The sequence below is a fragment of the Canis lupus genome, chromosome 24, assembly GCF_048164855.1.
Source record: "Canis lupus baileyi chromosome 24, mCanLup2.hap1, whole genome shotgun sequence".
Taxonomy (NCBI): Eukaryota; Metazoa; Chordata; class Mammalia; order Carnivora; family Canidae; genus Canis; species Canis lupus.
Genome location: NC_132861.1, coordinates 14,755,220 through 14,773,794, shown reverse-complemented (window position 1 = coordinate 14,773,794; position 18,575 = coordinate 14,755,220). Strand labels below are relative to the sequence as shown.

The 18,575-nt window shown below is 33.6% G+C and overlaps 1 protein-coding gene across 6 annotated transcripts in view; it reads left to right on the top strand.

Annotated features, from left to right (window-relative positions):
• Window positions 1-18,575, top strand: part of CDK8 (cyclin dependent kinase 8) — a 136,507-nt gene that overhangs the window by 74,483 nt on the left and 43,449 nt on the right. For all 6 annotated transcript variants that reach the window (XR_012016277.1, XM_072795715.1, XM_072795716.1 and 3 more), the window contains exon 4: window positions 2,593-2,733. Coding sequence is in view for 5 of the 6 variants with exons in the window: in XM_072795715.1 (XP_072651816.1) it covers window positions 2,593-2,733 (141 nt within the window). In the remaining variant the exon portion in view is untranslated. The remainder of the gene's footprint in view (window positions 1-2,592; window positions 2,734-18,575) is intronic.

The following is an 18,575-nucleotide window of genomic DNA, read 5'->3' as shown; positions in this document are numbered from 1 at the left end:
CTTATTGCTTTTACTCCATAATAAAGTAAAAAAATCACAAGTTGAACCGTTATAAATCAGGACCGTTGATACTGATATGCAAGGGATTATAATATTCTGGCTCAATTTCAGATATCTTCAAAATAATTTACATTTTTCATTCAGCTATAGTTTGTAAATAGAAATATAAAATTTGAAATAAAACTAGTATAAAGTCCAGTAAAACTGCTCAGAAGTAAGTTCATCTTCTAAAAACAGTCAAATAGTTTTAAACTCACTAATGTCCAAAATTAGCCTCATTTACGGAATTTTAACTTCAGATTTCAGAAATTGAAACTTATATGGGTTTCATATACTTTCAGGTTTACAAGAAATAATATTCACTCTGTAGATGCCTGTTTTCCACGAGTAAATGCAATTTGATTCAAATTGTTTTTATAAGTTATTTGGAAATAATGTTTTAGAACTGAAAATAGACATCAAATTTTCTGTTTTATGAAACCTCTGTCCAAGGTCAATGCTGGTTGTAAATATTTTTGTTATTGTTGTTAGCTTCTGTTCTTTTAAAATAAATCTAATCAAATTGAATTGGGATTCCGTTAATAAAAATTGTTAAATTAGGGTGACCAATATTGATACAACCCAAACTTATGAGAAATTTTCTAGGCTGGTTGATAAACATGATTTGTATTAAAACATGATTTGTAATAGTTGAACATAGGAGATGGTACTATATTCAGTATAATTCCTAGCAGGCTCACATGTAATATCTAATTTTCCATGTAGGTATAATAATTAAGCTTATACAAATTATGCTACATGCATTGTTGCCAGATACAAACACATAGTCCTCATTGGCTTAATTGTCATCTTATTAATACTCGTTTGAGTCAAGTAAGTACTTTTAATGTTCATTTTAATAAAAATCAAATAATTCGGTTTACTGAAAAACCTCCTTTATCCATTTTACTTTTTTATTTTAATTGGAATATTGAAATGAATTAACTGGGGTAAGGCGGCAGAGGGTAACAAAACAGTTCTAGTAAAAGGAGTCATTTTAAAAAAAATCACTAAAGTGCTGGTGAAATTTCATGGTGAGCACACCACATATTTGTTAAATAGCCCTGGAATAAAAATGAGGGTAAGAGATTTCTTACCCAGTGTAGTTTTTGTAGTTATAAAATATTAGTATAAAACAGTATTTTGTTAAATCCTAATGAAAATGTTAACTGAAGAAATGCATATGGCATTATTTATTGTACCTCCCCTACATATTATTTTATTCTGGCAGATTTTAATTTTAAGAAATTAATTTTAAAAAGCTGTTTTTATTAAGCTCTGAGAATCACTGGTTCTTATTAAGGTAAACAGACTTTATTGTCATACCATTTCTTAGGATAGGTGACAGAACATTCTAGATTATTGAGTTGTAGTTCTGTTTTGTTTGACTGCTTTTAAACACTTTGGAAAAATAACTGAGAAGAAAATTAAAATAGTGTAATGCTGTACTAAAGTATAGATTAATCATACTGCATGCATGCTGAATAATACACTTTACCTTTCCACCAGGTAGTCTTTGCTGTATATTTTTTCTTTGGAAAGTAAAAGTTCTTCACTCATTATTAGTTATTCCTTATCCATGTTCTACTTTCTATTTCAAAAGAAAGTAGGAAGTGGAAATGTTGACCTCTAATATAAAATATGTCACTCTTTTATTTTAATTATGTTTATTAATTTCAAGAATATGTTTTCACTCAGAAATACTACTCAAGAGTCTTTTCATGTTCACATAAGATGCCACATATATACCTCTGTGTTACATACAGCAGAGTTGACTTCAGCTGACTTTAGGTGTTCTTACAGTTTAAAAGTGCTTTAATTAAAATGAAGAAACCTGTCAAGAGAGTTTGAAACATTGGATCTGATTTCTGTTGAGGTATATTTATTTATAAAGTGATTTTTCTGTTTATAAAGTGGTATTTTGTTTATCAGATGTCCACTGATACTATCCCTAGAAAGCTCTTAGTGGATAGTACAAGGCTGTTTTTTTCTCATCTGATTCATATTTCTAATATTTTCAGTGTGAACTGGTCATTTACATGTTATTCTTTAAGTTTCTATGTATTTTATTGAAATAATTTTCCTTTTTGCTTTTGTTTGTAACCCTTGTATTATAAATAAATAGTTACTATATCTATGCTGGATCAGCCAACCGAAGTATATCTTGAAATTTGTTCTATTCTTTTTCTTTTCATTTAATCATTACAGATAAAAAAGATAATATTCTTGAAAATTTTCACCAGGTAAACAGGAGTCAAATAAATTCTGAAAGAAATTTTTAATTATGCTTTCAAAATAAAATCACATTATTCTCTACTTCTCTGTTGCAGTCATTTATTCTCTGAGACATGATCATATGCTTAGGAAATGAAATTTTAGTTCCAGTTATTAGGAAATTTTAAATTTGTGTTATCCAGCAGAATGTGAAATTATATTTTCAACATCTTTGGGAATCCCTGAGTGTTTCTTTTTCTGTCAGGAAATTATTATACTTCAAATTATCTTTCCCTCTTTTCTCTTTTAAGCTTCTGGTGATATTTCTCTTTCTTTCAGCATATAATCAAGTTTCACAGAGCTTCTAAAGCAAACAAGAAGCCAGTTCAGTTACCTCGGGGAATGGTGAAGTCACTATTATATCAGATCCTAGATGGGATTCACTACCTGCATGCTAACTGGGTGTTGCACAGGGATTTGGTAAGTTGATATGTAGCTTGGTCTAAGCAAGAAAGATGCATTTATAGTTGGATGATTTTCTAGTTGTCTCTAGATATTAGTGCTGCATAGAACTGCAAACCTTAGAGTGAGAGTGCTATAGTCTCATAACATAGTCTAGCCTTGTGCTTTTTTATATGATGCATCCTACTTGGACATACACTGACTGGTGTTCATTGACGAGGTGAAAGAGGGCACATTGATTTCCCTAAGCTTTTGTTTACTTTTAAGTCTACAAATAAAGTATTGACTTGCTTTACATTGATGATTACATGGTAGGCAAAATCTAGAAATTGATATATTTATGAATAACTTGAAAATGAAACTTTTGGAGCCTACTGCATACTAAGTTACATATATTAGAAGAGGAGATGCTAATTCAATCTGGTTATTTTTTAATCCTCACTATTAGTACATCTATTAATCATAATTGAATACATTATTCAGAAGCCTTGCCATATTAAGGTCCATTAAATTTTTGAGAATTTAGAAACTTCAGAAATTGGCTTTCTGGTTTTTTGTTTTACATGGCAGAATAATTTATGCCTTTTTAAAAACCTATCTAGCATTAAGTTGTGCATTGTTCATTTATCTTCATGGATGTAAGTTAATTAAAATATCAAATTCCCCTATTGAATGTAAGTACATTGCACTTTTGTTGTTTTTTTTCGTTGTAGAGATGGTAAAGTATATGGTAAAGAGATGGTAAGATGGTATAGTAAAGTTTATAACAGTACCTTCATTCTGAACAACTATAGACACAATGCTGGAAATGATGATTTGGTCTCTAATCATATGTGTTACATAGGAAAAAACCCTGTAGACTTTGAGGCAGCGCTGATCTGCCCCTTGCACATATTCTTTCCAAGCTGCTGTATATTTAATACCTTCAAATCAGATGTTCCAGTTTCATAGTTTCTCGTTCTTTCATCTGTCTCCAATAAATCTCCTTTCAATATGTTTAATGGTACTTATTTTATCTCCTGTTCTCATACCTAGAAAACATTTAGATTGGGACCAATAAAAAAAAAATAGTTGAAAGAACTTTTTCCCTTGTAAACTTTATTTTTAATATTATTAGAATATTTACAGTGAATTTATAGAACAGAAGTAGGACAAATCTGTTGGCTCTTTATGAAGCTGAAAATAAATTTCAACCTTTAGGGGTGGAGTCAACTTAGGGAAACCACTATTACTACTTTTGAGCTGCTGACCATTTCTTGTGATAGCTAAGAAAATAAATTCTGGCATTTTTCCCTAATTATGCTGAGATGACACTACATTTTCTTTTACATCGTTAAAATATATATGTTTTTTAGATGAATGCAGATAATACAAACCAGCATTTAAAATAAGTTAATGTATATTAGACTTCAACCACTTACAGTAATGTTACCTACAGTACTGAGGTAGTTATAAAGTTTAATTTGTTTTTTTATTTCTCTTTGGGGAAATCTTTCTATTGACACAGCCTAAACAAGTTCTCTTTGACCTAGGGATAGTGTAGGACATGTCACTTCAAAGGTCTCTGTCGGTTGTGTGCCAACGGCGGGGGGGGGGGCAGTGGGAGCAGTGCACTCAAGATGCCAGTATCAAAGGGATGCAATGTGTGTAAATGATTTAAAAATAATAATGAGGGCAGCCCGGGTTGTTCAGCGGTTTAGCACCGCCTTCACTCCAGGGCCTGATCCTGGAGACCCAGGATCAAGTCCCACGTTGGGCTCCCTGCATGGAGCCTGCTTCTCCCTCTCCCTGTGTCTCTGCCTCTCTCTCTCTCTGTGTCTCTCATGAATAAATAAAGTCTTTAAAAAAATAAATAAATAGGGGATCCCTGGGTGGCTCAGTGGTTTAGCGCCTGCCTTTGGCCCAGGGCGCAATCCTGGAGTCCCGGGATTGAGTCCCACATCGGGCTCCCAGCATGGAGCCTGCTTCTCCCTCCTCCTGTGTCTCTGCCTCTCTCTCTCTCTCTCTCTCTCTCTCTCATAAATAAATAAATAAATAAATAAATAAATAAATAAATAAATAAATAAATAAATAAGAAACATGAAAAATACTTTCTATTGGCATGATATGCTGGCAGTTATGAACAATATCAAAGATAAAATATTCCTATTCACTAAGCAAACCATTCCCACCCCTGTTACCCCCCTTATTTACCACTGCTATCTGTTTGATAGTCAATTTATCAAAAATATTTTCTGAACTGTAATATATTGTGTACTGCTACCTCCTTTGATTTCCCCATTTGGAGTGAGAGTTCTTGTTTTGTCTGGGTGTGACTCCTTACACCTAAATCTTTTGTGCATCGCAGGCACATACCAGCACATTGAACCATTGTGTCATTAAAGTGGTAACTTCCTCTGCCCCCAGTCTGGATCTTACTGGTTCAGATGCTTGCTTCTTGAATTTGTTCTCAAGTTTTGAAAGAAAGATTCATTATCACGGTTTGTTTTTTTTTAAATGTGCCTACCTTTTGTTAATTGAAAACTAAATTTTGGAGTTTTGATGTTGTATGATGTTCAACTGTAGTTACATTAAAAATTCATATATATACATATATAGCAAGAAGGTATTTACTTTGAAAAATGTTCTTCAGAAGCTGTATAACCTCACTTTTTAAAACTGTACCTCAAATACTTGTTATTATTTGCAGATGAAATATGTACCCTATAAGAACAAATATAATTAATAGTTCATTTCATTCCTTGCTGCTTTTCAGTCTGGTTCAGATTCAATGTGGCAATATTGATCTTAAAAGACCTATATAGATTTCTAACATCATGAATTGGACCAATGGGTTGAATTGCTGACTTGCCAAAGAAACATCATACTAAGATGGATAGTTGCCACAGACTCTCTAAAAACATCATTTTAATAATGCCCCAGAATGTTTTTGAAGCTTTTGCTTAGTAAAATTGTTTTCTTTTTTTTTCTTTTTTAATTGTTTTCATTATTAATAGACATATTGGTTTGAGATGATAGTTACAAAATTCTTTGATATGTGCAGTTGAAGTTTAACAATAATCCTATGTAATAAATATTCATTTTGTCATTATTAATCATCACATAGTAGCAGATTAGTAACTGGGGTCTGTCATCCTTGGTAGGAAATAGAGATTCATAAACTCTGGAACTGGAACTGTGGTTGGACTGAAGTCCATAATAAATGCATATGTGTGTGTGGATGTTTTAAGAAGAATATGCCTGAAAGGAAGCACATGCAATATTTATTTTTGTGAGATAATTTATGAATCTAAGCCAAACGTTTTTAGTTTTAGAACATTAAAATATGTATGTATAATTTAGTTTACATTTATACTTTGTTGTAAGCACAGATAAATAAAAACAAAGATGTTTGCTTTATTTTTCCCTTGGCTACACTCTTTCCCTTTCTTTTATTCTCCTCTCCATGGGAAATGAAAATAGTCTGACCAACAGGCCATAGTCCTGGTTCTGTCATTACCATATGTTTTGGGATTCTCCAGAGAAACAGTGTGTGTGTGTGTGTGTGTGTAGACAGAGAGAGAGATTGATTTATTTTAAGGAGTTTGCTCATGCAAATTGTGGAGGCTTCGTAAGTCCAAAATCTGCAGGTTAGGCCAGAAGGCTGGAGCCTGGAGGGAAGAGTTGCAGTCAAGTCCAGAGGCAGTCTGCTGGCAGAATTCTCTCTCCTTGCTCAAGGGGCATCAGTCTTTGTTCTATTAAGGTCTTCAACTGATTGTATAAGGCCCACCAGTGCTATGGAGGGTGAGCTGCTTTTCTCAAAGTCTACCAACTTAAATGTTAACCTTATCCAAAAACACCCTCACAGAAACATTCAGAAAAATGTTTGACCAAATATGTGGGCACCATGGCCCAGCCAGGTTGACATGTAAAATAACCATCCTATACAAATGAGTAAACAGGTGCAAAATTGAAACAATATGGGACCGGGCAGCCTGGGTGGCTCAGCGGTTTAGCACCTGCCTTCGGCCCAGGGCATGATCCTGGAGACCTGGGATCGAGTCCCATGTCGGGCTCCCTGCATGGAGCCTCCTTCTCCCTCTGCCTTTGTGTCTGCCTTTATTTCTCTCTCCGTGTCTCTCATAGATAGATAGACAGACAGACAGACAATATGGGACCAGTTAATTCATTTTTTATTCCCCAGTTATCTGCTTTTATAAAATAAGAGTGTTGGGTTAAGGAATATTAAGTTTTTTACCTACTACTCTAGAGAGGAACTAAGTTTGAAATCTTAATGAAAACTTCAAATAAAGATAATATTTAAGTGACTCAAAATAAGGAAATGTTTGAAGTCTTTTAGCCTGATGGGGTTGAGTTTGGGTTTTTTTCTGAGCACAAATAAAAAGACAGTAAACAATCAAAATTGTATTTGATACTTTTTTGTGTAGAAGCCAGAGTTTGATTTGGCAGTGGTGTCTGAAGTTTTTCCTCTGAAATGGTAGTCCTCCTTGATTGAGTTAAAGCACATTGGCAAGATCATGAGAAGCTGTCACTACTAGTGCCTCTTCTATGACCATTTTAGGACATCCAGCCAGTTCACTCACTTGTCTGTCTGACTTCTTTCAGTAGAAATGATTGTTTTTTATATAACTTTCTAAATTTAGGATTTTTTTTTGTACAGTCATGAAATAAACTTGAAAGTTTTTTTTGTTTTTAAGAGTTCTGTGATTAGATTAAAATTTGAAAATCTATCGGGTATATGCATGCCAGTATATGAATTGAAGTGATAGCTGGTTTTAATCTTTTTCTTCCTTCTCACTCAGTATACCTACTTCCAGCTAACTCAGAGATTGCCCTGCTTACTTGAATCCTTTTTTCCCTTCCTCTCTAGTGTTTAAAATTCTATTCAGCCTTTAAAGCTCTGCACCTACTACCTCAGCAATAAAGTCCCCCCACTCCTGGCTGGAAGTGAGAGTGTGTATATCTAAAGTCCTGTAGGAGTTACTTGGAACTTCTCATGGGTACTTAAACTAGTTTTGGTAATTTTTCTATCTGATTATAAGTTCCTGAGATCAGAGACTGGCTTAATATGTTTGTATCCTTCCCAATGACTTAACAAAATACACAATCAGTGTATACAATACTGCTTATATTTGTTGAATGATGAACAAAATACACAATCAGTGTATACAATACTGCTTATATTTGTTGAATGAACAAATTTGTAACAGAAACAAAGTGGCTTCCAAGGTGATTCTCTATAGGTTATTTCTGCTACTGGATGTTTGTCTGTAGATACAGACATGTGCATACTCTGTTGCATTTCTTTTTTCTACTGCCCACCATCTTAGCGCTACTGTGATTTACTGCAGTGGAGCTGTGCAAAAATACTTCCTCTCATACTACATCTTTAGTTTTCAGGAGCCTACCTCTTTCTACCTAAAAGAACTCAGCTCTTATCAGTCAGTCCAAAGACCATTCAGCTAATGATATTGATCTGTTGATTTCTTTTTTATCACACTCTTCCTCTACCTAATATTTTTGTTACACCCAGTGAAACCTGTTTCCTGACCATTTACCTGTTTGTTCACGTTCTTCTTATGTCATTTGTTTTTTCAAATGTTTTTCTTTAATCTTAATGTTCGAACATCTCCATCATGGGTCCCTTAGTTTTTTCAAAAACATCTTAAGAGTCCCTTCTGTGTGAATTATTCTTTAATTGTAGATAAGGCAGCAGTACCTGCCTTTTGAACAAACCAGCTGTTCTGAATTTGCAACTCTTATTTCACTTTTATACTACATTTAACACAGTTCATTACTAGTCACAATGTAAATACTTTAATTTCTAGCTAATATTTATTCATTTTTAATTTTCTAGTGCACTCAGTGCTGGCTGAATTTTATGCTTTTGGTTGAAAATATTCATCCTTGGGATGCCTGGCTGGCTCAGCAGTTGAGCGTCTGCCTTTGGCTCAGGACGTGATCCCGGGTTGGAGTCCTACATTAGGCCTCCTGCATGGAGCCTGCTTCTCCCTCTGCCTGTGTCTCTCATGAATAAATAAATAAAATCTTAAAAAAAAAAAATTCATCCAGCTATATCAGACACACTAGAGAAGTGGTTTACACTTAAATCGGACTCTAAAGACCTGGACTTTAAACATATTTGCAGAGGAACATAGGAAAGTAGAGTAGTAGTTAATAAGACTGGCCAATTGACCATTAATTTTTGTTAAGTGTGTATCAAGTTCTCATATGGTCATTAATGTGTCCCACTTTAAAAAAAACTGATACTCAGAATTTCATTTTAATTAAGACTTTAATGGTTTTATCATAGTGGTAATTAACTTGGAACTACCAGGCACATAAGGTTGTATTTTCATCCTGTTGCACTAAGTGAAGTGTAATATTAAGTGAGAGATTCTGTAATTTTTCATCATAGCTGCTACTATTATTATTATTATTCAAGCTGAATTACAAGGCTGTATATGAAATTTGGAGTGCTTTGTTGTAGTATTGCAACTGTCAGCTGTAAGCACTCCTGCCCTAAACCAATTCAGAATAGTTCTTTATGTCTAAAGTTTCTTAGAAAATAAATCTCTACAGAGATTTCCTTTAGGAGTATGCCAATGGAGATGTGCTACTGTGAGAAGTGAAATAGCCCAGTGGGCCACTGTATATACATATTTAAAAGAGGTGCAAGCCATTTTGAAGTTTTACTATGACTTAAAAAAAAATGTCTGGGGCAGCCCCGGTGGCGCAGCGGTTTGGCGCCGCCTGCAGCCTGGGGTGTGATCCTGGAGACCTGGGATCGAGTCCCGCATCCGGCTCCCTACCTGCAGCCTGCTTCTCCCTCTCTCTCTGCCTGTGTCTCTGCCTTTCTCTCTGTGTCTATGAATAAATAAATAAAATCTTAAAAAAAAAAAAAAGTCTGATAGTGCTGCTGCCCTGCAGTCCCAATCACTTGGAATCAATTGGTGGGGCTTCATCTGTTATTGGGGAAGGATGGGTTGGTTTCCTAGCAACTGTCATATAAGATCAAAATCTCTGAGTGAGCCATGGACTCAAACTCAATTTCAGAGAGCCTTCTTTATTAAGGTATCTTATCATGTATTGATGGTAGCATAATGAATTATGGGGGTATTCTGTGTCTGATTCTCTTTATTTGAGAGAAAGAGTGCCTGGTTTATTAGTTTTGTTTACCAATACTAATATTTGCTCTTGGTGATACGGTTTGTTTTGAGGTGGACGTTTTATTGTCTGTTGAATTCTGTCACTAATAAGTGGAGAAACTAAGAAGCAAAGACGTTAAATACCTCGGTTCTGGTTACTTGGAGAACTGTAACACAGCAGGATCCCTAAATGTAGGGGTTTTTCTTCTAGGTTAGTGAGTTTTAAATTGAAGGTTGTAAGCCATAAGTGAATCAGGAAAGCACACAATTCAACCAGCCTTTTTATTTTCTATTTTTTTAATGGAATAGAATAGAAAATGTATCAGAGTACATCATACATATTAAGGGCAGTTATTGTCATGAGACTTTTGTTTCATATATATTTATATGTGAATATTGTCATTTAATATTAAATGATTTTTTTTCCTGTGGGTTGTCTTAAGAAAGGTTTGAAAGCCACTGCGCTATACAATTTCCCAAAAGGTATTTGATATAGTTAGGAAAAGAAGAAAAAACTTGCTTAAATCTTTAGAAAATACTTAGTGCAAACTAAAGTTTTACACAAACTTCTTGACAGTGATGATTAAATTATTTTAAGTAGTAGTCACCTTTTGGGAATAAATTTTTCTAAGTAGGATTTATTTATGGGTGGGAGAATTTCAGGCAAGTTTCACTTTCTTTAATAACTTTTTAAAATTGAATAGTTTGCAGTTAACTTATATTATTGTTATAATGAGAAAAAAAGTCTTTCATCTGAACTAGAAACAGGAAAATGTCTATTTAGTCTTATTAAAAGTTCACACATGCTATTCAGTGTGGCTTGGGATGTTTTTGTTTAAGAGTGATGTTTTCTTTCTGCCTAAAAAGAAGGGCCAACTAATTCATTTTTTTAAAGATTTTATTTATATATTTGAGAGAGAGTCCGAGCAAGGGGACCCAGAGATCAAGACCCCAGCTGAAGGTGTAGGTGCTTAACCAGCTGAGCGACCCAGGCACTCTTGGGTGGGTAAATTCTTTGGTGGTGGTGGGGAACAAGCAGAAAGGACCCTGAGATTTACTCATATGCTAGAACAGGCAAGCAACAAAATAATTGAACAGTTGGGAAGAAAGGAGCTGGCATTCGCAGCCTCTGTTGTGTTTTTTGCCCCTTCTGTATACTTTAGCTTCCGTAAGATGAATGTGGGGGAGATGTTAAGTGTATTTCTTTAAAACAGAACTTTTGCGAGGGGTGGCTCAGTTGGTTAAGGGTCTAACTCTTGATTTCTGCTCAGGTCATGATCTCAGGGTGGTGAGATGGACCCACCCCCCTTCCGGTTCTATGCTGGGCATGGAGCCTGCTTGGGATTCTCCCTCTCCCTCTGTCCCCTCTCTCCTCCCCTGCACACACTCTGTCTCTCTCGCAAAACAAAACCAAAAACCCAGAGTTTTGGGGAAGAAAAATACTTTGGGAAATGTCAGGTTTAATCATGCTTATTGCTTGAGATTTCCTTCGTTTATTGGGAACTACCAAGGATTTACTCTAATTTTCTTGTTTGTTTAATTGTGTAGCATTAAGATTGCATCCATGAAATTAGGCTTGAGGATAAAACATGGGTTTTATTGATGATAACTGATTAAGGCAAACTTAAATGAGGTTTGCATTGATTTTAATTAATATTGTGAATTTTGTGCTTATTCTAAAGTATGTTTACTTAAATGACCAACTGGGCAATTTTCCTTGAAAATATTTGATTGTAAACAGTCTGTTTGGTTTCTTGACAAATGCTACATTTGCTTAATTTTGTTCTTAATATTGAGTATACCCAATGGACTGTATTCAGTTTTTCATAAATAATGAAAAGTAGCCTATTTATTTTTACTAAATGACACAACTGCAAATACACATGTTTATATGGGCAGGTTACAAGTTGGTAATAAAAATATTGTTATTTGGTTTGCATCTTGCTTGTAGACTACTTTTTCTTAGATTCTGAATGAGTCCTTTCAGACACTTTATCAACACACTACTAGAATATTTTTAGTCAAATTTCTCACCAATCAAGAATGGTTATTCTAAATAATCTCATTAAGGTTGTCATTTGTTTGTTTGTTTTAGAATGTGAGACTTTTTGAGTGATCCTGAAAATTTAGTAGAAGTAGAGGACCATCAGTTTTAAGTCAGAAATATCTTTTCACTACTTTCAACCTAATTGATGTGATAAATCATTATATCATTTATATAACCACTTCCATTTTTATAAACAACATTTACTATCATCCAGAGCAGTGTATTTCCAAAAACAGGACAGATTTGGGAAGGTTTTGTTTAAAGGACTTTTGAATCATATTAAAGACAAGAATTTATCAGGTCTCGGCCTGCATCAGATATAAGTTATTACTACTGTATGTAGTATTAATGTTGAATTCCTACTTTTTTTCGCTTGTGGCCTTTAGACTTTTACATGTGGAAGAGAGAAATACACTGTAGTCAAAATATCAAGAAACAGCTTTTCCAAAAAAAAAAGTTTCATAGTTCTCTGAATTATACTTTGAAAGAGCATATAAAAATTAATATTCCAGTCTGATTTTCTAATGGTAGACACAGGCCTTGAAGTATTAGAGTATTAAATTGTTTTCTAGACTGGTGAAGATTTACCAAAGTATTTTAAGCTTTAAAGATAGAATATATTATATAAGGTTTTGTCTTATGTCAGCTATAATTGTTACTATAAACCTGTTTAAATCACAGGCTCCTGTGGCCACGTATATTTTTAAGTAAGTCTTTTTCAGTTTGACAACTGTATGTCTTTAGCAGATATAAGCAGATGAGAAGTGGTCTTATCGGAGGGGAAGAGGAAATCTTCCTAAAGAAATAAGCATATGCAGTTAACCACATTTCAAAGTCAGTTCAACATAAAAGGTCAAGATTTTATGTAAATGCTTGTAAATGTTCTAATCAACACATAGGAATTTTTTAGTAAAAATGAAAGTTCCCTCAGGTAGAATAAGATATTGTTAGCAATAGTTATTAAATTAACTATTGAAAAATATTTCTTTATTAAAGTTTCTTACTTTCGGTACAGCTGGGATTTTACTTTTTCTTCATAGGGTATCACTTTGTTGTAATTACCAATGTCTGTTTTTATTGTTTAATTTATATATAATTTGCCTTCAGATAAATACCATGTCATAGATATACTACTCTTAAATAGTTACATAATCTGAGGATTCCTAACTCTGTGCTAAAATACATGGCCTGGGTGGTGGTCAGTTAAGCATCTGGGCTCTTGTTTGCAGGCTCAGGTCATAATCTCAAGGGTGGAGAGATGGAGCTATAGGCTCCAGGCTCAGCAGAGAGGCAGCTTTAGGATTTTCTCCCTCTGCCCCTACCCCCACTCCCACGACACACATGGGTTCTGTCTCCCTAAAATAAATAAATCTTTTTAAAAAATAAAATAGATGTCTGAATTTCTAAGATTCATTTCTTTTCTCTAGAATGTATGGTCTTCTCAAGTTGTAGACAGGCTTCTATAATTTAGGTCAGTGCCTGTTAAGATGCCTGTTTAATAAAAATGTAAATGATGGGAGATAAGACTGCTAATTTTTTTTAATCATTAGTTTTAAAATGTGTTTATGTAAATACCATGTACCATTTGAAATGAAGACCATTTCTTGGTGTTCCCTAATTTCATAGACTAGTAGACCATAAAGTTGGAAAGCCTCTTGGAACTGACCATTCCCATTCCTTACATGGTGTGTTAATTCTTGGTAATGCTTGTAGCAGATAACCATCCCGTCACCATTCAACATTTCCAGGAGTGACTAGTCTTTTTATTATGGTAGACTTGTTATTACACAGATGTATGCCTTAGAAGGTAAGGTAAAAAATTTGGAATGCATTAACACTCATTCTTTGGCCCCTCTCTTCTGATTGATCTCCCCTTTATTTTTTTCCCATCTGATGAACACCAGCTGGTAAAATCAGATGTTGTCTGGGCCTTCATGGTAAGGAGGAAGAGGGGAGTCTACAAATTAAAAAAAAAAAGTAGGTAAAAGGTAGGAAAAAGTAAAAAAATAACAGGAAAAGTTAAGAAAAATAAGAATGAGTTGCATGTGGCAAGAACCAATAAGGGATCTTGGGTTATGCCTCCTAAAAAAATTAAGCCCCTATTATTGTGGGCCTAAGATTTTCGAATCTTGACTCCACCACTTAATTATGTAACTTTTGGTAAGATTAACCTAAGTATTACTTTGCTCATTTATAAATGGAGCCAAACCTATATTTTTATCTCTTGTAATTTGAGATTCATTTAAAGTTAGGACTGTGACTGACACATAATAATGTTCATTTTACTACATTTTACTTCCAATTCATCATCAAGTTGCCCTGGGAATATAAGTATACCTTAAAGGCAGGAACTTTATCCATTTCCTTTAGTGCTATATGATTAGTACCCAGAATAGCACAATAAATATTTATTGAGTAAATAAATGGATTCTTGTCAAGTCCCCCTTTCAAACATATCTCAGATCAAACTACAATAAGACCGTCCAGTAACTCAGATTTGAATATAGCACCTTGGCCATTGGTCCCACTCATCTGTCTAGTGCCATTTCTCAAAGAAGAGTAAACTGGTGCTTATTGTCAGGGAGAAGCAGTTGTGGAGAGAATTAACTATGAAGGGAAGGGCAAAATTTGGCAGAGATTCTGCATTCTTGTAGCTCAGCTATCTCTAGATCAATCAGGAGCCACAAATAGATTCCAAAATTCTTTGCTGGCAGGACATGGATTTGGATTTTCTAGGTGGACTTCCAGGACTGCTAGTTGTATAGGTTCACTTTATTTCATTAATTTCTGTTTATTTACCCCACAATAACCTGACTTTCCAGTTTACACTATTGAATTTTTTGGACTCCACTTATTGCCTTGTGGCTTTGCTTCTTATCATTTCTTTTACTGCTGTTCTAATGCAGGGTGCCTGGATTACTGTAAAAACTCCCAAGCGATCTAATATTGTAGTCTTGTGGTTTATATGGTCTAATATTAATATAGCCGTGAGAATAATTCCTATAAAAAGTAAATCAAATCCTATTCCACTACCTAAAAGGCCTCTGTAGCTTTCTGTCTCTGAGACTGATACACAAAATCTGTCCTTCACATATCATATTGTGTCTTTGTACTGCAGACTGGAAAGCAGAAAGCTTCAGCATTGTTTTATATATCACTAAGAAAGAAAACATTTTGCCAACGTGACTGTCACACAGAAGGTATAAGATAGAACCCAGTTATGGGATACTAAAATTTTAAAGGAACATAAAAATTGGAATGTATGAAATACATTTTTCCCCTTGTTATTTGGTAATGGTAAATGGCTAGAATCTATTTACTGGTGCAGTGGCAAATAATCGAGGTGACTTTTTTCAGTCTTTAGTGAGAATTCCTAAGTTTCAACATTATATGTGATGTTTGTTCTGAGTTTCTGTGAATACCTTTTATCAAGTTAAAGATGTTTACTTCTATATCTAATTAAGTTGTTTGTTCCTAAAACAAAAATGGATTTTATTTAGTACTTTCTCTGTACCTTTTGAGATGGAAATAGAGCTATTTTAGTAGCTATTTTAGAAACTTAATATTTATATGGTTTTGGTTCTTTTTGAAGTTGAACCATCTTTACATTCTACTTGGTCTTGATTGTATTTTCAGTCACTATTGGATTCCCTTTGCTAATATTTTATTTCGTCTTTATTGACAAGGAGATTGATCTTTAATTATGTTTGTATATTGTCTTTGTTCTGTTTTGTTTTCATGATTATCAGCTTCAGAAAATGATTGTAGTCCCTGGGATAGTGTGTGCATTGTAGGCATTATTTATTCTTGAAAGATTGGTGAAAGTCATCTGTAAAACTCCAATTCTGGTGCATTGAAATGGTGATTGATGACTTTTGACTACTATTTAAATTTTTTTAATAGTTATTGAACTATTCTAGTGTTCTACAAAGCCCTAGATTAAATAAGCACTTTAAAATAAATACAAATTACCATAATCGACACTGGAAGAAGTAGAAAAACTAAAGAGACCAATAATTACGGAAGAAATAAAGACATTTGTCACAGGAATATCTCTATAAAATACAATTGTGAATCGTTTCACAGTTGCTTCAACCCTCAAGCAACAGCTAATCAGTTATACAGCTAATACAGTAATACACTGTATAAACTATTCTAGAGTAGTGCAAAAGAAAATTTCCTTAATAACTTTGTAGGAAGAAAGCATAACACTGACACAAAGCTGGTAAAGATAATGCATGTATGTAGCCCTGGACCAGTGTCATGTAAATATTTGTGCATATTTCTTAAGTAAATTGTTAGCAAATAAGATCCAGAGCGACACATTAAAAGAATACTATGCTCTAAGTAAATGAAGGTCATTTAAAGAATGCTAGGTTGATTTAGTATTTGGAAACCTATTAACAGAGTTCAAAATACTAGTGCTAAGAGAACACTGATTATTTCAATAGTTGTAAAACTTTGGCAAAATTCAGTATGGAGTATTATTTGACAAAATTTAATATTCATTTCTGATTGAAATTCTTATAAACATAATAAAAGAAGGAAACCTCCAAACACGAGAAGTACGTATATCAAATCAACAGCCATTAACCTTCTGACCTTCTGTCACTACTTATTTAACAATGTTCTGGAGCTGTTCTGGACCAGAAATAACCTAGATAACTATTATAGGGAAGGCTTCATAAAATAGGGTAAATGCAGTAGTACTGTGCATATATTATTTGTTCACTTAACAGTAAACAGGAAGCAAAAGAGCCTTTATAAGATATTTGTATTAAATCTAAATAATATAGATTTAGAGATATCTAGAATTATGTCCATCAAGATGTTTGTAATGGTTTAACTCTTTAAGATGAGATTTCAGGTAAATTTCATTTCCTCTCTACTTTCCTATATTTTAATTTTCTACAACACTGTGTATTTTTATTACTTTAACTTTTAAAAGCTGATACTAAGAATAAGCATTTTTTTAATGTCTAAAAGGTATAAATGACTAAAATCTAGAAGATCAAAACTACCAGGGGTGTTTCATAGGGCCATTGAGAAAAATAACTTTGGGGGCACTGTCCACTCAAAGAAGGGCAGCCCAACCCCAGGAAATTTTTACTTCAGAATCACTATAGCAGTGACTCACTGTTGGCAGATTATAATGCTAGCTGCCATCGTAATTCTCATTATAATATATTTAGGACCTTACATATCAGGCATCATGCTTATAAGCCTTTTATGAACATTTGTCACACTTAATATCTGCAATGATAGTTGTCATTAATTTTATTCATATTTTATAAATGATGAAGTGGAGGCTAAGGCCACACAATTTAATGATTGGTGACACCCCTGAGTTTTTTTAGCCTTATTCTTAACCACTTCCTCATTTTCTAAAGAAATCTATCATATTCTGAAAATGTTTAGGGGAAAAAAAAAAGTTGAGAAACACTGGTCTCAAATCTGTGTCTGTTCAAAAACAAAATTATAGTATCAGATAAAGTATATTTTATTTCAAAAGATTGAAACACGTCTTTTAATGACACAATGATTAAAATACAGCAAAGAATTTATGGTTTGTTCAATTTGACAATTGTACAAAAAGATATAGAAATATATATAATTGTATACCTTGCCTTTTTTCTCTCAGATGATGAGAAAATTTATCAAGTAAAGAATGAACAAATATTGTAGAATAAAGCAAGTGATGTGATAGAGTTGCTTGGCAATTAGAACTGCCTAAAAATATATATTTTTTAAATAAACATTCACTCACAAAATTATACTTCTAGCCAGTGTGTACTAGAAGATAAAGATTTGTGGTAAGTACTCACAAAGGCACAAATTCTGCATCAGTCTTTGAGAACACAATAAGATAAAGTTAGAAATAAAACCAGAACTATATTTCCTTAACTATTAGACATCATCAATTGAAAAAATATGCTGTTTAAGACACAGAATTTGGAAGTACAAAAGATACTCTTGAGTTAAATGTATACATCCATCGCAGATTGCAAGACACAGTCACTGTCAGAATTTTTGAAATCATACAAGCAAGCAGAAATATATCGTTTCATACCAATTGTTTGAAAGGCAAATAAAAAAAACAAAAACTTTTGAAACATGTTAGAAAAGTGAGTAATAATAACATTATATAAGTTTAAAACACCAAAATTAACCAAAAATCAGACCACAAATGACATTAGCAGTTAATTCACTATACATACTTAACACACATATATATGCAGTGTGTGTATAAACATTTTTAAAAGTCCAGTTTCACTGGGAAAGTAATGCAACAATATTTAGGAGCTGCCATTTTTGCCTATCAAATAATAGTGCTCAGTTGTACACTAGCAGTCTAATGTAGTGGTTTAAGAGGACAGACTCTGGAACCAAACTACCTGTATTTTAACTCGTGTTCTATTGACAAGTCAGTATGAAATGGTTAACATGAACTAACTCAGTTCAGCTGAGGCTTTTATAGCCTTTGTCATCTCATTTATAGATTGGAATAATAATACATGCTGATATGGAGTAATTGTGAGGATTAAATGAGTTAATCTATGTAGAGGACCTAGCATATAACTAACATGTATGTTGCTGTTGTCATACTGTTGCTTCTAATACTATTGTCATTTTAGAGATAAAGATATTTTATCTGCAAACTAGAC